Source organism: Schistocerca cancellata, chromosome 2 (genome assembly GCF_023864275.1).
Source record: "Schistocerca cancellata isolate TAMUIC-IGC-003103 chromosome 2, iqSchCanc2.1, whole genome shotgun sequence".
NCBI classification, from domain to species: Eukaryota; Metazoa; Arthropoda; class Insecta; order Orthoptera; family Acrididae; genus Schistocerca; species Schistocerca cancellata.
In genome coordinates this window covers 781,628,143-781,646,489 of record NC_064627.1, presented here as the reverse complement: position 1 = coordinate 781,646,489, position 18,347 = coordinate 781,628,143, and the positions used below count along the sequence as shown (strand labels likewise).

General features: G+C 38.8%; 1 protein-coding gene across 1 annotated transcript in view; it reads left to right on the top strand.

Moving 5' to 3' along the window:
* Positions 1-17,881, top strand: part of LOC126162632 (uncharacterized) — a 321,328-nt gene extending 303,447 nt beyond the window's left edge. Inside the window, exons 25-26 of the mRNA XM_049919260.1 lie at positions 5,536-5,646; positions 17,513-17,881. Coding sequence (XP_049775217.1) covers positions 5,536-5,646; positions 17,513-17,580 — 179 coding nt within the window. The 3' untranslated portion in view covers positions 17,581-17,881. The remainder of the gene's footprint in view (positions 1-5,535; positions 5,647-17,512) is intronic.
* The last annotated feature ends 466 nt before the right edge of the window (positions 17,882-18,347 follow it).

The following is an 18,347-nucleotide window of genomic DNA, read 5'->3' as shown; positions in this document are numbered from 1 at the left end:
TGGATCGTGTTTGGATGGAAGAATGACCTGTGTCAGAAAGGGTTCATTGTTAATTCAGGCTTGAATTTGACTGGTAGCATTAAATATGAAGAAGTTTATCCAGTGTAGGGACTGGGAGAAGGCCTTTAAAAGGCCTTGGTTGAATTTGGGCATGTGGCCTTTGGATAGGATTGATATTTCTGTGGGAGTGAGGCTTTTGGAGGACATGTTCATGACTGTGTTGTGGGTCTGTTAAGTCCCTGGCTTCTGTACAGTGGCAGGAGGGAGTTTTTGAGGATGTGTGGTGGTAGATAGTGGTAGTCTAAGGTGGGAGTATGAGATGAACAAATTGGACAGTTCTTTGAGGTTGGGTTGTAGATGCTACTCTAGTTTCTGTTCTGGAGGGCAAAGGCTTTAGTCTGGGAGATGGTATGCAGAAATTTGGGACTGCAGAGCAGGAGAATTTTATGGAAGAAGAGGCAGTAGTGCAAGGATGTTTGGGCCTGATTTATATGGTTCAGGAGGACTGGGTTGATGAGGGCTGTGGACTGATGGAATCTAAACAGATAGAGATCATTGTGGAAGAAGGGGATGCACACAGAGAGGGGTAATTTGATGGTCAGACCATCTGGAGGGATACCATGAGCTAGGCAACAATGCAGGAACAGGCTAAATACAGGAAAAGTTTTCTGTATTGGATCAGATTGAAGGAGCAAGGATCCATGATCAAAGATAAAAAAAGTAAAGACATGAAAAGAATCACAAAAAAGATGAAATACATTAAGTACAGTGAAAAAGGGTAAACTTGACTGAGTAGGGCCTGTAATAAAATTAAGAAAGGCTAAAATTGAAGAGAAAATGTAATGAGATCTAAGTATGGCACAGAAAGATACAGAAAGACATGCAAAATATGCATCATATGTCTACATGCTCATGTGTATTGTTGGTGCAGCATCAAGAGTTTCACATTCTTTGTGCAAATAAATTATCCCAGGATCTTCAAATTGATCATACTATCTGCCTTCACCCTCACGTTTTCATGTATCTTCCTACACCACATGTACATCACTGCATCCATTACCTTAAAACTGTCATCTCTCATTCAAACATGTACCTAACTGACATCATATAATTCAGTTACATGTGCTTCCCTCTCTGTACACACACGTCCACCCACTGACCAGCACCTCACTCTATTGTCATCTTTTGTTTATTTTTTCACATTGATGCTGTTCTGTTTTCACTTGAATTCTGGTTCATTATTGTTTGTCACCATAGGTCTTACTCACTCAGGTTTCATCTCTCTCACTATACTTCATCTGTTTCATCTTTTTGTGACATATTCACATATTTCTACATAATTTTACACATTATTACTCATTTTTTTATCCTCCGCTGTGGATCTTTGCTCATTCCATCTGCACCTGTGCGAAAAAGTTTCTTATCACTAGCCAGAAACCAGTCCTTCATTCTGTACTTGAATTGTTGCCTAGCTCATGGAATTCCCGGATCATCTGACCATCAATTATACGTCTCAGGACCAAACATCCTAGCACAACTGCCTCTCCATCCATAAAATTCTCCTGCTCTGCGATCCCAAATTCCTGAGTCCCATTTCCCAGACTGAAGCCCTTGACCTAGGAACTAGAGCAGCCTCAGTCCAAAACCAGTAGTGAACCCTTTCTGATTCAGTTCATTCCTCCATCCAACCTCCACTGCCTCCAAAACACACCCTGTTAACTTTCCAGAATTTCCTAACCTCAAACATTGCCTCGCCCCTATTGCCCAAATCCTTCCACATGGAAACCAACCTCACATCCACAGAAAGAACTGCAATCCACCATGTAAAAACTGATCTTGACCTTATAATCCAACCTGCTGACAAATGATACCCCATTGTGGTAATTAACCACCAGATGTCAGATACTTCCATCTACAAGCCCTGCCAATGTGACCCCATTCCAGAAGTATAGTAGGATCTCCATTCACTCCACAAGCCCTTTAGTCCAACCCAGAACCCCTCCCCTGAGTCTGTCTTTCTCCTCACCCCTACCATTCACCATATTCCCAACTTCTACAAACTTCCTAAAGTTCATAATGCAACCACACATGATGCCCCATTGTGGCTGGTTACTGTGCCCTCACAGAGAGAATCCCTGCTCTTGCAGACCATCACCTGCAGCCTAACACACATAACCTACCCTCCCATATAAAAGACACCAACCCTTCCCTCCACTGACTCTCTGCAGTTCCTATTCCTTTACTGCCCAACACTCTGCTAATCAATGTCAATGCCACTTCCCTCTATACTAACATCCACCAATGCCCATGGGCTTGCTGCCACTACTGATCACTACCTTTCCCCACCACTAACTGACTCCAAACTTACTACCTCCTATGCCAATTGTGATGGTGGTTTGAAAAGTTTTCAGAATCACCACGAGAGGTCAGCACTAGTGCAATGAGTTGTTCACGTGATATTCATTGGATTATTTCCTGTAAACACGTGCCACATTGGTGCTCTTGGAAGAGAGCTGTGGTGGTGACATGGTTCTGTTGTTGTTCCCGAGTAGTGATTTGTGAAGATGGAAAAAACTGAGATTCAAGCAGTGATTAAGTACTTCATAAAGAAAGGTATGAAAGGCAAAGGACATTCATGCTGATTTCCTGAATACACTGGAGGCCTCTGCTCCCTCATATTCAACTGTTGCCAAGTGGACAAATGAATTTAAATTTGGTCAGGAGAGCTTAGATGATGACCCATGCAGTGGTCGGCGAAGATGTGTCACTACTCCTGAAATCATTGCAGAAATGCACAAAATGGTTATGGAGTATTGCTGATTGAAAGTACATGAAATTGATCATGCTTGCTAGATGTCCTCTAAAAGGGTATATCACGTTTTAACTGAAGAATTAGAAATGAAAAAATTATCTGCAAAACGGGCGCTGCAACAAAACAGTGTGCGTCCGCACACATGTACCGTCACCATGGCAAAATTACATGAACTAAGGTATGAATTGTTGCCACAGCGACCTTATTCACTTGCTATGGCTCCATCAGACTTCTATCTCTTGCCAAAAACTGAAAATTTTTCTTGGTGGATGAAGATTCAATTCAAACAAAGAATTGATGGGCGGAGCTGACAACTATTTTGCAGGCCTGAAGGAAACTGATTTTTGAGATGGGATCAAGGCATTAATCTACAAAGAGACTACATTGAAAAATAAAAAAAAGTTTCAGTGATGTATGTACTTTTCTCTATTCTGTTCCAAGAACTTTTCAAGCCACCCTCGTATATCCTCACTCACAGTTACTTCTTCTTTGAGGGTATCACCTACAAATAAATTCATGGTATAGCAGTTGGTATCTGCATGGTGCCATCACACTCTAACCTGGGGCATCTAGATCAGTTGTCATCGAACTGCAGTCCACGGGCTGCATGCAGCCCTAATAAGTATTTATGTGGCCCATGATTCTCAGCTGTATTTTATAATAATAAGCTTGTAGCAACTAACAGCCCAATCCAGAAATGTCAACTAATGTTAAGAGCTTCTTAAGAGTTGTAGTTTTCTTTATCAGTAACAAACAAAAATACAGAGACAGTAATATTTTAAGATGAGCTTAATTTTAATTGATGCTGATGTATTTGATGATAAGTAAAGTAAGAGAGGTGTAAGTAGTGTGATCACTACAGGGTTAGAGGATGTGAAAGAGGGAATAGTTTGTTGTTTGCCTGCCTATACTGACAACTCAAGAGTGTATACAACACATAATGATCAGCTGATAAGATATTAACTTTGACATGGAAGTAACCATAGTGGTCACACTGCTTGCACCTCTCTTACTTTACTTATCTCATGATCGAATACACCAGCATCAGTTAAAATTAAGCTCATCTTAAAATATTACTGTCTCTGTAGGTACTTTTGTTTGTTACTGATCAGAAAAACTACACTCTTAAGAAGCTCTTAACATTAGTTGGCATTTCTGGATTGGGCTATTAATTGCTACCTTTATATTATAATAAAATACAGCAGAGAACTGTTGGCCACATGAATACTTGTGAGGGCTGCATGCAGCCCATGGACTGCAGTTTGATGTTGCTTCCACAACAAGTCATCCTTCTTTATGTCAGCCTCCTCCTCAAGAATGGTTACATCAGTATCTCTGTCCACATCAAATCTACCAACAATTAATAACACCTCCACATTGAAAGCTTCCATCCATTCAACACCAAGAAATCAATTCCATACGCTAGTGGCTCTCTCATCTGTAATGACAACGCTTTCTTAATATGCCAAGGGTCTCACTGAAGCCTTCACAGAATGAAATTATCCTCCCATTGTTGTCCAGAAGCAAATGTCCTGTGTCTCATCTCATCAATCACCTTCCATCCCCCAGATACCCATTGTTTGACCACAAAAGCACTCAGTAATCCCCAGGCTTGGAGCAACTGAAACTCATTTTCCACCAGGGTTTTGATGACCTCTCTATGCCCTGAAATGAGAGATATCCTCCACACCCATCCCACAGTGGTATTCCACTGTCCACCCCTCTTCCTTGAAACCCCTTGCCACATGGTTCATATTGCTGCAATAGACCTAGATGCAAGACATGTCCCATCTAGTCTTGGCAGGGGCATCTCCTACCCCATCAAAGGCAGGGCCACTTATGAAAACCAACTTAGCTGCAACCACTGTGCCACATTCTGTATGGGTATGACAAATAACAAGCTGTCTGTCTTCATGAATGGCCAGAACTGTGGCCAAGAGACAGTTGTAGCACCCAGTTTCTGAACAGTTCCCAACATGATGTGCTTCACAGACTGCTTCGTAGGAACTCTCCCCACAACATATCCTTCACTCTTGTAACCCCCTGACCTCATCCTTTGCTGGTCTGTCTCTCACATGCCTATCCCCTCTCTTGCTCCTACTCCAGTACTACTCACATTTATTGTGTCAACAAACCTACATAGTCCTTCCCTTTCTCTACATATTTCCTCTCCCTTTCCTTCTCCCCAAGCACAGCATCCTGGTGTTGCTCCTAGCAGCACTATCCTGTCCCCATCATATCCATGTTTGCTCCCACAGGCAGCAGTAGTATCTTCCCCCAACCCTACCCAGAGTCCACCTCTCTAGCCGCACCACACCTCTTCCTTACACCCGTTATTGCTGCTCACACCAAATGTAGTCAGTTACACTTTAGTTTCTGGAGGCAGTAGCCTGTGCTCGTGAGTTGTGAATGTGTGTGTGTTTTGTACTTCTGCAGATGGATTTTGTCCAAAAGCTGAAATATTTCTAGCACTTTTATTATTGTGCCCATCTGTGATTCAATACCTTCTTCATGTGGTGAGTAGCACTCTATCCTTTCGATATTGTTATTTTTCTATCATGGACTCTCCATTGTTTGATTTCATCTTCCACAGAAATTTGAAATGTCTTGACTGTTCACTTCTTGTAATGTTATAAATTAGGTGTTAATGTTTGAAACACACACAACTTATTTTTTCACATTACTCTCTGAAAAATAAAGTATTACATTAACTTTGTTTTTAGCAACTGGTGAGCCACCAATATGTATGAGCATAGCACTGCCTATTGCTATAAGGCATGCTTTGAATTCAGCACGACAAGATGCTGAAAACACCACTGAATGGTTCCAAATGGGTAAGTTTATTCAAATTCACTGTTACCCTTTATTAATTAAAGTAAAATTTTCAGTAAAGATTTTGAGGATGTTTTATGTGTTATGAATCACACTAAAAATGTAAACTGTAATTATCTTTCCAAAAATTTTGAAATTAAGAGTTTTGCAGTTTAGATTAACTCTGATTTGATCTCTGAGACTTCTTGGTGTAAATGATTTATGGTGTGCTTCAGGGTGTACAGTCAAGCTATTTTTTCGATTTTATACACAGAGAATTTGTGACACCTGATAACTTATAGATGTCACTACAAAAGAGCTTGTCTGCCTCTATTTTCACATGTCAGATACACTCTCTGTAGATAGACAGATAGGTGTCAGTCCTATGAATAAATTCAAGAGGAGGACAATGATTCTTAACAATGAGTTAGGCTTGTCATGTTATGTCATTAAGGGCATTACAAGGGAAACTCCTCATCACCCCCCCCCCCCCCCCCCCCCCCCTTCAGATTTAGTGATACGTTGACACATTGGACAGGCCATCAAAAACTGAGCACAGATCGAGCTTGGAAACGGGAAGAAGGTGTACTGAACTGTAGAAAAAAGAAGCAAAATAAAAACAGTGAAGAACCCAAATTTAGTGTGTGCAATATCGAGCAACATTAATAATAATAATAAAGATTTTATTGTCTTTAGGCCATTACAGCAATTGACAATGTCAAATGAAGATACAATTTATAATACAGTGTGATAAGGTATTGACTACTGAACTATTTTAGCCCATATTACAATAAATGTACAGTGGGTCATCTGTTGGATTACTGCATTTTACAGTTGAAGAATTCATTGATATCATCGAACGGGTGGGCAATAAACCATTCATGCAGTCTTTTTTTGAATGTATGTTCAGGAAGATCCTGTATAGCATGTGGCAGCTTATTAAATAGATTGTACCCTGTGACTTCATAGCTATTTATTGATTTTGGTAATCTGTGGAAAGGCGTGTATATGTGTTTGATGCTTCTTGTGTTGTAACAATGTACATTTTCTCTATGTTTCACATCTTTTAAGTTCTTCTTCGTAAAGATTAAGACATTGTATATATAGAGGTTTATTACTGTCATAATTTTTTGTTTAGTAAATGAGGGTTTGCAGTGAGCCTTATGTGAAGAATTTGTAATTATCCTAACAGCTTTCTTCTGCAATAATAGGATGTCATGTATATGACTACAGTTACCCCACAAGATAATGCCATAGGATATTATACTTTGGAAAAATGAAAAATAAGATGATCTGATGTACATTTCAGGTACACAATTTCTGAGTTGTCTTAATAAATAAATTACTCTAGATAGCTTACTACTAATATAGTTTACATGTTGGCCCCCAGGATAACTTTTCGTCGAAATAAACTCCCAGGAATTTAACAGAATTAGGGTCATCAGATAGTGGCTTGTCTCTTAAAGTGAATATCAGGAAACCGTTTGCTCTGAACCAATATGTTGCATGACTGTTGTGTTGTGGTTATATGGTCATGGTGTTGGACTATGAAGGGGGGGGGGGGGGGGGGAGAGCCAGGTTCAAATCTCACTCAGCCCCACTTCTTTTTTTTCACAAAATTGTGATCTTTCAGTCCTGTCATTGATGTGTCCATTCACTGTATTGAAATTTGTATATGTGTTTGGTGCAATGTCAGTTTGCAACAGCGATATGTAACGAAGGGATCTCCAGATGCACATACCTTCTATTTGTTGTACATGGGTACCTCATATTATGCATCTTGTGCTATGTTTTGGATGGCTTGTCTCTTGAATTCCTTTGTTGTAACATAGTTCACACTCATTTATTTGTTGTTTCACTATTCATCACATTTACTTGCGACTGTAATATATTCCTACCATGTGACTCGTATTCTGTGATGAATTATGACATCAGGTGAGATGTCACATAGACTTCTCAAAGAAATAAGTACCACAAATAAATGGGTGAGAACTGTGTTACAACAGAGCACTTCAAGAGTCAGAACTACAAAATGAAATGCAAGAGGCATAACATGTGATACCTGTGTATAGCTAATATGAGGTTCCTTCATTACATGTCACTGTTGCAAATGGACACTACATCATGGCACATACACCTATTAGAACACAGTGAATAGACACATCAATGACTGGATAGAAAAGCCGTAATTTTGTGTTTGTGTGTGTGTGTGTGTGTGTGTGTGTGGGGGGGGGGGGGGGGGGGGGAGAATGTAGGGAGATTTGAACCTGCATCTCCCCTTCACAGTCCAACTATGTGACCATACACCATGTCTTTAATTGTGCTCAATCTTGCACACATTAAATTTGGACTGTTCACTATTTCTATTTTGCTTCTTTTTCAACAGGCAGTATACCTTCTTCCTGTTTTCATGTTTGATCTGTGTTCAGTTTTTGATCAGTTATCCAATAGGCCAACTTAGCACGAAATTTGAGGGGGGTGCGATGGGGAGTTTCCCTTGTTAAAACACACCAGACTAAAACAACCAAACACTGCCTCGAATACAGTCATGAAATAAGGCATGCAAGACCACTATTATGCTGTAATTACCAAATTTTTGGGCAGCATAATAAAGATATTAGAAAACTCTAATAAATGGGGTTTGATTTTAAATTTAAACAAGGCTTTGAGCCTGGCACTCAATTTGTTAAAGATCTCACTAGCCATCACATCCACCGGAGCTGGGGAATGTTAAGAGAATTTGTGTTTCAGGAAATGTTAGTAATGGTCCTTGATAAACAAGAGTATCAAAGGGCATAGTGGGCACTGGAAGTATAATTCAGCTGTGTGGGACCAACAATAGTACACAATTTGGCTAGAGTCCATGCAGCAAGTAAAATTATCAGCAAAACTAGCAGCACCCAAAGACGCTGACTCGGTCTGTCATGAAAATATTGTGCATCAAATGAAAACAACAACTTGACTGTACATTCAGAAGCACACCATTAAACAGATTAACTTCATTTTTACATCTTTTGTCTACCCTCCACAAGCTACATGATGGTAAATTGTGAATGGTACATTAAATATCACTATCATTTCTCCACTTTCCTGTTCCTGTCACAAATCATGCATAGAAAGAGCAACAGTTCATACGCATTGTGTTTCTACATATATTGTCTTCACTCCACAAGCGACATTTTGATGTGTGGGATTTACATTAAATTTGTGTATCATTTCTCCCAGTTTTTACTCCTGTCACAAACTGTGTACAGATAGTGCAACTGTCCACATACCGTATATTAGTTAAATTTATTAAATTTTTCCAATAGTCACTTTGCAAGATATTTGTAGAAGAAAATAATATGTTGCTAGACTCTTATTTGAAATTACACTCTTAGAATGTTAATCAGAAACCTGTCAATGGTACGCAAATCTTTTCTGTAGCCTGTGTCACTCGATTTGTGTAAGCACCTACATAATGCTCATTTTCTTACAAAATAAGCTCCTGATGAAAAGTCTTGCTCTTGTTTAGGTCTTCTCTTTCTCCTTTATTATACTGATTAAGAATCCTCAAGAATCAGTTAAATAGTAGTTTTGTGAACAATTTGATTCATGGATGAATTATACAGTGCCATAAAAAATTAGTTCACCATTTAGAGGCTCCTAATTCACTCAAGATTTATTGCTGTAACAGTGCATAGGGAGTACATGAAATGATTACATTTACAGACCAGTGGCACAAGCGATTCTGCGGTTCTATCTTGTTATTGACCCATGCTGAAACATCTATATTAGTACATGGTGTAGCCTCCACGGCCAGAAATGCAGGTGTTGACTCTGGCATCTGGTTGATCATACAGATGGTGAATACCATCCTGGGATATCTTATACCATGCCTGCTTGACCTGTTCATGTAGTTCTGTAAGAGCTGTTGGTTGATAAGTCACTTTTCGTCCCATCATATCCCACATGTAGTTGACTGGAGACAAGTATATAGGTCATGCTGGCCAGGAAAGTTGCTGCATGTCTTGTAGAACACATTGATTTTCACAGGCAGTGTGTGGGTGAGCATTATCCTGTTGCAAGAACGGCAAAAGAACCAGTCTAACAACATTCTGCATGTGCCAAGTGCTGGTTACTGTCCCATGCAGAAACACCAAAAGTGATGAGAGTTGTAGCTTATTGCACACTGGATCATAAGGCATAGGGTGGGACCAGTGTGTCCTGGATGAATGCAATCTACGAAACTGCACCCACCAGGTGCATGTCATATGCGCAAACAACCATCAGTTGCACTCAGGCAGAATCAGCTTTCATCACTGAAGACCATGGCACACCATTCCATCTTCCAATTAATGCTATGATGGCACCAATCAAGTCATGCATGTCTATGCTGTGGCACGAGTCAACAGCGGGCTTGAGGTGTTCTTGCTCATAGTCCCACTGCTAATAACCGGTTTGCACCACTTCATGTTGACATGTCTGGGCTCACAGACCCTCTTGTCTGTGCTGTGATAGCTGTATGATCTGCCCCTACTGCCCTGACAATATAATGATCCTGGTGGGGATCTAGTGCTACGTGGACATCCAGAACCTCGTCTACTGGTGTGAGAATGTTCATGTGACCACTGACACCAGCTGACAAGGCAATTCTTTGAAAGGACCATCCTGCCCCTTGGTAGGCCACAATTTGACCCCTTAGCTGGCTGCCAGGAGCACGAGTGCATGGTTGCCTGCTTACTTCACACGTTTGTGCCACTCTGAGCCTTCTGGCTGTGAGCATTCCCTATTAAATGCTAGACACAGATGACACTCAGGTAGCTATGCCACTATGCCATCTGTTGTAGGATGATGTTGAAACCATTATCAGTACATTTACTATCCCCCAGGTGCCACATGCTGTCATCGGATCAGTACCAGAAGTACCAATTTTTTCCGGCAGTGTATTTTCGCAGGATTATTCCAGTGAATCACATTTTAGCATTTGTCTTCACTGTAGGTAGTGCTCTGGATCCATATTCATAGACATTTAATGTTTATTACTATTTGCTTGATCATGAATTGTGCAGTCAAAAAATAATGGGTTTCATGTTGTTTTTTATGCATGGTATGTTACATTTTTTTTATGTCAAAGGTCAACTGTTAATCCATCCTCTTCAGATCTTCCTGCATTCCAGTGCAGTTTTCTAGCTTGACATGTAAGCTACCTATATGCAGCATCATCAGTGAATGGCGTCATGTAGCTTCTATTGTTATCTACCAGTCCATTTATTTACATAGTAAACAGCCAAGCCATTCACCTCAAATATCTGTTTTCACTCAGATGAACTGTGGGAATGTCTTCACTCAGTGAGATATGATGTGTTATTATAGCTGCATTACAGAGATGTGTGTGTCAACTTTGCTTTCTGAAATAGGAGTATTATAATTTTTGCTGTTAGTATCATAGGTAAAAAGTCAAATTTAACCACATTTTACTCGCAAAAATCTGATATGTAATTTCAGAGAAACTGCAATATTCAGAATTTAGGAGTTATCTGTTGTCATATGTGGAAGTTTGTGTTTTCATATGGAACTGTCATGTTTGTTTGACGATGTTCTCCAGTTTAATGCAGCTAAGAGAATCTGATCACAATGTAGAACAATATATGGTTTAATTTAAAATTGATGCTAATTGCACTTGGCTACATGTGGTTGGACTGACACACAGTTCTTTTTATTTATTTATGTGGCCTATATTATATGCAGTGATAAATATACATCATTTACTAAGCATCTAACAAATTAAGAGTTTTTTACAATAATATTATAGTCCTATTTCATGGTAAATTACAATTTTTTAAATGTTTTTATGCTACTTATATATGTAATTAACATTTATTTTTAATACACTATTTCCATTGCAGTTTGTCTTACAATTTAAAAGTAGTGAATGCATTAATATGACAATAACAGTTTTCTGTCAATAAGTTTTGAAATATTTGTGCAACGTCTGTGGATCATCTGCTGTTGAGAGAAGTACAGCTAATTGCTCCACAATTTGCAGTGGTCGGTGAGACCATCCATGGTTGTCACACCTGACATGTTGCAGCGAGCTGATGTTGTCATTTGCAGGGACAGATGCATTATGGCATGGCAGTTGGTGCTCCATCTGCCAATCAGTATAGGAAGTGTGGACACAGTTATCTACGTTCTTTGATATTCTAAGGTGTGTGCAAGATAGGTCCTGTGGTGTCTAACGGTTGATCACAAATTGCACAGAAAAAACACTTTGAATCTGAGGGGGAGGGCTTCTTGTCCCAGATTGTGACTGGTGATGAAACCTGGATTCACCATTTTGGCACCATTTTTGGCCCAAAATAAAACAGCAGTTGATGGAATGGCACCATTACCACTCCGAACAGAAGAAAAAATTCAAAGCAACTGCTTCTGTCAGTAAGATGATGACCACTGTGTTCCAGGGCTGTGAAGGTGTGATTCTCATTGATGTGGTGCCAAGAGGTGGTGCCATTAATTCAGAAGTGTATGTCAGCACATTAACAAGACTCAAAACGCTCTTCTGGTGACTTCGGCATCACAACCCAGAAGATGTTTTGGTACAACTTGATAGCGCTCGGCCCCACACAAGCCTGAGGACTGCTGAACATATTGAAAAGCAGGGTTGGACAGTGTTACCCCATCCACCCTACAGGCCTGGCCTAGCCCCCTCATATTTCCACTTGTTTGAGCCTTTAAAGGATGCCAATTGTGGGAGACATTTTGAGGATGATGAGGAGGTGATTCTCCCAGAGGAGGATTGGTAATGGCAGGACGTACACAATCTTGTTTTGCACTAGAGGAAGGCCATAGTATGGGATGGAGATAACATGGAAAAATAGGATGTGTAGATAAAATACCATTCTTTCATGTGTGTAATTCTCATTGTGTGCTATAAAGAATTGTTGAAGAAAAAAATGTGGTGCGTTACTTTCTGGACAACCCTTGTATAAAGGACCAACAGGCCTTGCTTTTATTGTCAGCACTACTGATATAAGTTTTTGCAGCTTCTTATCTGGCTGCAGTACTTTGGAACGTATATTTTTTAATATTTTTTGTAATATTCTTTAAAGTTCTCATCATTGCCAGTTTTGTGTATCCTATGCCTTTTTTCTGGTCTCTAGAGACTAAAATACCTTTTGTTATCCATTTTTATGTTTATTTGTGGTTTTGGTATTAGTCGTTTTTATGGGGTATATTATATTCAGATAGTGGGAAAATGTATTTATAAAATGTCTCTTTTTATGATCCAGTGGAGACTCTGTTCCCAGTGTTTCCCATGATTCTTTTTTAAGTTTGTTCACTAAGGCTTTGTTTTTCCCATTTTCTGATAGCTTTGTTGTGCGGTGATATGATTTAAGCATATTTAGCTTGTATCATGGTCTGGCAGAGCTGTTTCTATGACTTCACTTATGCACTGAAAGTCATATGGATTTGTGAATATGTGATGTATTTGTGTATAGGTGTTTGCAGTTATTTGTGCTGGATTTGATTTTGCACTGTTTAAGCCATACATTTTCATTGTGTTAAGAAGTTCCCTACTGTTATTACGTTTAGGTCACATGGTAGAATAAGTGCACGGCTTTTCCTTAGAATGATATGTAAGAGTTCTCCACAGCTTTTGATGAGAGTCCATGCATTCATTTGGTGTTCTGTAGATGTTTAGGATCTACAGTGAGGAACTACTTAAATTAATGTTTTGGCCTCTTACTTCTACCACATTTTCAGTATTATATTTTTTATTTAAGTCAAGACTGTTTGGCTCTGAGCACTATGGGACTTAACTTCTGAGGTCATCAGTCCCCTATAAGCCTAACTAACCTAAGGACATCACACACATCCATGCCCGAGGCAGGATTCGAACCTGCAACTGTAGCGGTCGCGCAGTTCCAGACAGTAGCGCTTAGAACCGCTCGGCCACACCGGCCGGCAAGATTGTTTATGTAGTTTCTGTTGATGTTGTTGTGAGTTACTATTGCAGCTTCTGCACACTTGCTATTCTATCTACATTAGCTAGAAATTACATTATAATTTGCTACTGTAAAATTTAAAATTTCATGCTCATTGAAATTCCATGTTCTGTCAGAGCTACAAGGTGTACAACTTTGCTTTTTGCCGTTTGCCAATAAGTGGCGACAATGGGAAGTAGCGGTTGAAACAAACAGATCACAGGTGTCAGGCAATTAACTTGGACCTTGGTCAACATAACCTCATTCAGACATTAGTCAATTTGTGTCTGCATCATAGAGTTGTTCTTGATAGAAAGCCTAATTATCATCATTTGCAGGAGGTGTTACTGGTTTGTTCCAATATGAAGAAAACAGCGGCTGAGTCTCATCAAATGCTCTCAAGTACATATGGTAAGGATGCTATTAGTAAAAAAATAACGTGTATTGAGTGGTTTCACAACTTCAAAAATGGTGATTTCAACGTCGTAGGCCGGCATAGTTATGGAAGAGAGAATGTTTTTGAAGATGCGCAATTGGAGACATTGCTGAGTGAAGACTCACATCAAACTCAAGAAGAATTGGCATGATTAGTGGAAGTGACACAGCAAGCCATTTCAAGATGTGTCAAAGCTATGGGCATGATTCAGAAAGAAGGAACTTGGGTCCCGTGTGATGTGAAACCAAGAGACGTTGAACGGCGTTTGTGTGTTTGTGAACAGTTGCTTCAGAGGCAAAAATGGAAGGGATTTCTGCATTTAATTGTGATTGGGTACAAAAAATGGGTTCATTATGATAACCCTAAATGCAACGGGGATATCCTGGCCATGCTTCCACGTTGATGGCCAAACCGAATATTCACGGCTCCAAGATCATGCTCTGCATTTGGTGGGACCAGCTCAGTGTCATATACTATGAGGTGTTAAAACCAAGTGAAATGATCCCAGTTGCTCGTTATCGAATGCAATTAATGCATTTGAACAGAGTATTAAAAGACAAATGGCCACAATACAGCGAGAGGCATGATAAAGTGATTTTGCAGCACAGCAACGCTTGACCCCCATGTTGCAAAAGAGGTCAAAACGCATTTGGAAACATTAAAATGGGAAGTCCTGCCCCCACCCACCATATTCTCCAGACATTGCTCCCTCTGAGTATCACCTGTTTAGATCAGTGTCTCATGGCTTTGCGGACCAACACTTTCAATATCATGAAGAAGTCACAAATTGGATTGATTCGTGGATCGCTTCAAAAGATGACCAATTTTTTTGATGTGGTATTCATACATTGCCCAAAAGGTGAGAGGAAGTAGTGGCCAGCGATGGAAAATACTTTGAATGATACATGTTTAACCAATCTGTTTCATTAAAGCCTCAAATCCTGGGGAAAAAATGGCAGAAGCAAAGTCGTACACCCTATAGAATATCTGGAGTTCATTCATCTTTGTTTCTGATTAAGGTTCCTCATTTTTGATGTATTGTATGTTCTGGTGGATTATTTTTGTATTTGAATGCCCTGATTCTTTCTTTGTGGTTTTCTTATGTTCTATTTCATTGTTTCTCTTAATTGTAGGGGTCAGGTTCACTAGTCTTTCATCCCCATCATCCCATATTAGTTTCCCTTATTTCTAGTGATTTTACATATATCTGTAAACATTCTACTGAGCATTACAGACCCCAGTCTGTTTAAATGTATTCTGTCCTTTACTAGGTAGTATTCACACAGAAATTTGTTTTGGACTGTGAAGATAGCCTCAAGAGGATCACATTGCTCATTGGTAGCGCAGCTTAGTTTTGAGATATATTTGTCTCTCACATGCTGCTTCTTAATGAGTATGTTCCAACATGTTCCAAAACACCTTTGTAATCCATTTTTGTTTGGATGTGGTTCTGTAGGTGCATGTTTCGAAATTATCATATTTTTAAAAAGTTCTCTGAGTTGTTGCCTTCTAATTTCAGGTCACAAACTGTTTTTGCAGTTGGGGCACCAATATTTTTCTACAGGGAGTTGTCAATTATTAGAAACTTATTTTCATTCTCTTGCATGGTCGTAGCCTTTCCTTTCTTTTACTGTACATGACCAATTTGCATTTATATTTACCTGCAGATTTTTGGCTTGTTTGGTTTATTGTGACATCATTGGAGATACTGGATTTGTCATTGTTTTCCTAGTTTGTATGCTCACATGTATTTTTGCGGTCCTTATTTCTGTTTTATGGATCTAAGATTCATTGAGCTGTTTTTCTTGAATTAGTGTATCATTTTCCTTCTTTGTACTTAATGATTCAGTTTTTAACGCCTCTGTCATTTTGCAGCAATGTTATAATCTTGTTGTGGTTTGGTTTGATGTGTATGACACACACAGGACTGCTTCTTTTTTTCTCGTATTGGTCTGGCCTTTTCTTTATTTGTAGGTTGTGTATACATGATTAGTATTAACATTAAAAAAGGCTCTTTTTTAAGTATAAGTTCATTAATGAAATAGAAAGAGTTGCCAGGAGAAATAATTTTAAGTTAGATTTAAAACTTGATTTGATACCTGTCAGATATTGCATGTTATTAGGCAAATCATCAGTAAGTTTTATTGCTGCATATTGAAGCAAACAACAGAATTCCGTGTATCTTCTGCAATCCTACTGGTTAATCTGCTGTTGACATGTAATATGTATGGAAGCTGTTTCCTTGCAAAACACAAACGACAATATGGAACTGATTAATTTTAGAAGTACTCACAGTCTCTGGAAGTAGCATGTAAATTACAAGCAACAGCTACCAGAAATTTATTTTTATGCTTGGCTTGTTGCAGGCTTACCATCTGCATAACATTTCAGTGCCCTTCCAATAACAATTTACTGCAAATCCATTGAATCATCATTCTTGCTGGACACTGATTAGAGTGTATCTTACTACCCTCTTTGTATCCCTTCTTCATTCCCTGTAAAGTATTACAATTTCTAACAGTGGAAAATCCAGGATAGAATGTAACAGTATTATGAAAAAGGATAGTTGCTACTCACCATATAGCAGAGATGCTGAGTCACAGATAGGCAGAACAAAAGGACCGTCACAAAATGAGCTTTTGGCTAACAACGCCTTTGTCAAAAACAGACAACAGACACACACACTCTTACTCAAATGAACTCACACACACACATGACCATGTCGTCATGTGTGTGTCAGTTGTGTTTGCGTGTGTGTGTATGATTGTGTGTGTGTGTGTGTGTGTGTGTGTGTGTGTGTGTGTGTGTGTGTGTGTGTGTGTGTGTGCCTGTTGTCTATTTTTGACAAAGGCCTTGTTGGCCGAAAGATCATTTTGTGACAGTCCTTTTGCCATGCCTATCTGCAGCTGAGCAACTATCCTTCTCATAATTTATTTTTTCACTTGGTTTAAGAAAGACTTAAATGTAACATTTTTCTATATTTGTGTAGGAAATCATGAACCTCTGCATACATATAACAGATAAATCCTAAGTTCCAGGTACTTAAATTTTTCCAAACCTACTTATCAAAATTTTGGACAGTGAAACACAGTAGCGTTCATCACTAATACTAATAGCACAAATTACTGTAATTGCTTTTGACCAATTTACTTTCCAAACTTCACAGAAGTTTTCCTGTATACCTTGTGGGACCAGCTCTCCTGAATCCACCAGTATCTCTCTGCTACTTTCCAAGCTTCACAGAAGTTCTCCTGTTACCTTGTGGGACTAGCATTGCTAACAGAAAGGATATTGTGGAGAATTCGCTTGACCATAGCCTATTGCAGCATGCAAACAGAAAAACTTGCCTTCCATTTTTATCTAGTTTGACATGTCTTATTCGCAGAAAAAGTTGTCTGTTAAATGTATTTTTGTTGTGAGTGATAAATTTTTCAAACACTATTTTCAAATAATAAATTCATTGAAAAAATTGCATGAATGTTTCAGATATGCCTGCTACACCAGATGTGATACTTAAGCACAGTTTAACCAACTATAAACAGTTCAAAGTGTAATATTTTTGAATAGGACTACTGAGCATCATATATGAAATGCACACAGATATCAAATTTTTATCATGAAAGTTAAAATGTAATCATCCATAGAACATTTGTGGAATATGAAAAGAATTTAAAGTAATCTTGTGTGTTGTGTTGCTGATATATTATCTTTGATCAGCTGTTAGTAAACTGTGGTATATACATTCTTAGTTTAAGTTGCAATAAGTTATGTTGTTGGGTACATCATAGAAGCACAGTTGTGGTTTTTGTGGTTAAAGCATGTAAGGATCCACATCGTAATAAATAAATAAACCAGTTTGGCATATCTAAAATATTTTATTTCATATCAAGTGCAGTTATCTGGCGTGGAAAACCAAATGTAGAATTCTGTCTTCTAATTTTTTGTCTGAAAGATGAACAACTCAAGAACTATATTTTTGCCCTTGGGAGTGTCTTACACCATTTAATCTCTACAAAAACAATCAATTCATTATACTGAAATAAAAATGACAAAGTTTAATGATATCTGCTTAGAACTACATTCAGGACATCATCACTTATGGATAAGAAACATGTATTTGAATATAGTCCTTGGTGCTGTTGTAATACAAAATTGTGAATTTATATCTACAGAGTGTTTTTGACACAAGGTACCAACTGTCAGAGATTGTGGAGAAGGCAAATATATTAATTTGAGAGGAGAAACTTGGTCACATATGTCACATGGAAAGGCAGAGAAACCATTGAGGACTGAAGGGTAATCATACAAAGAGAACTTGAAT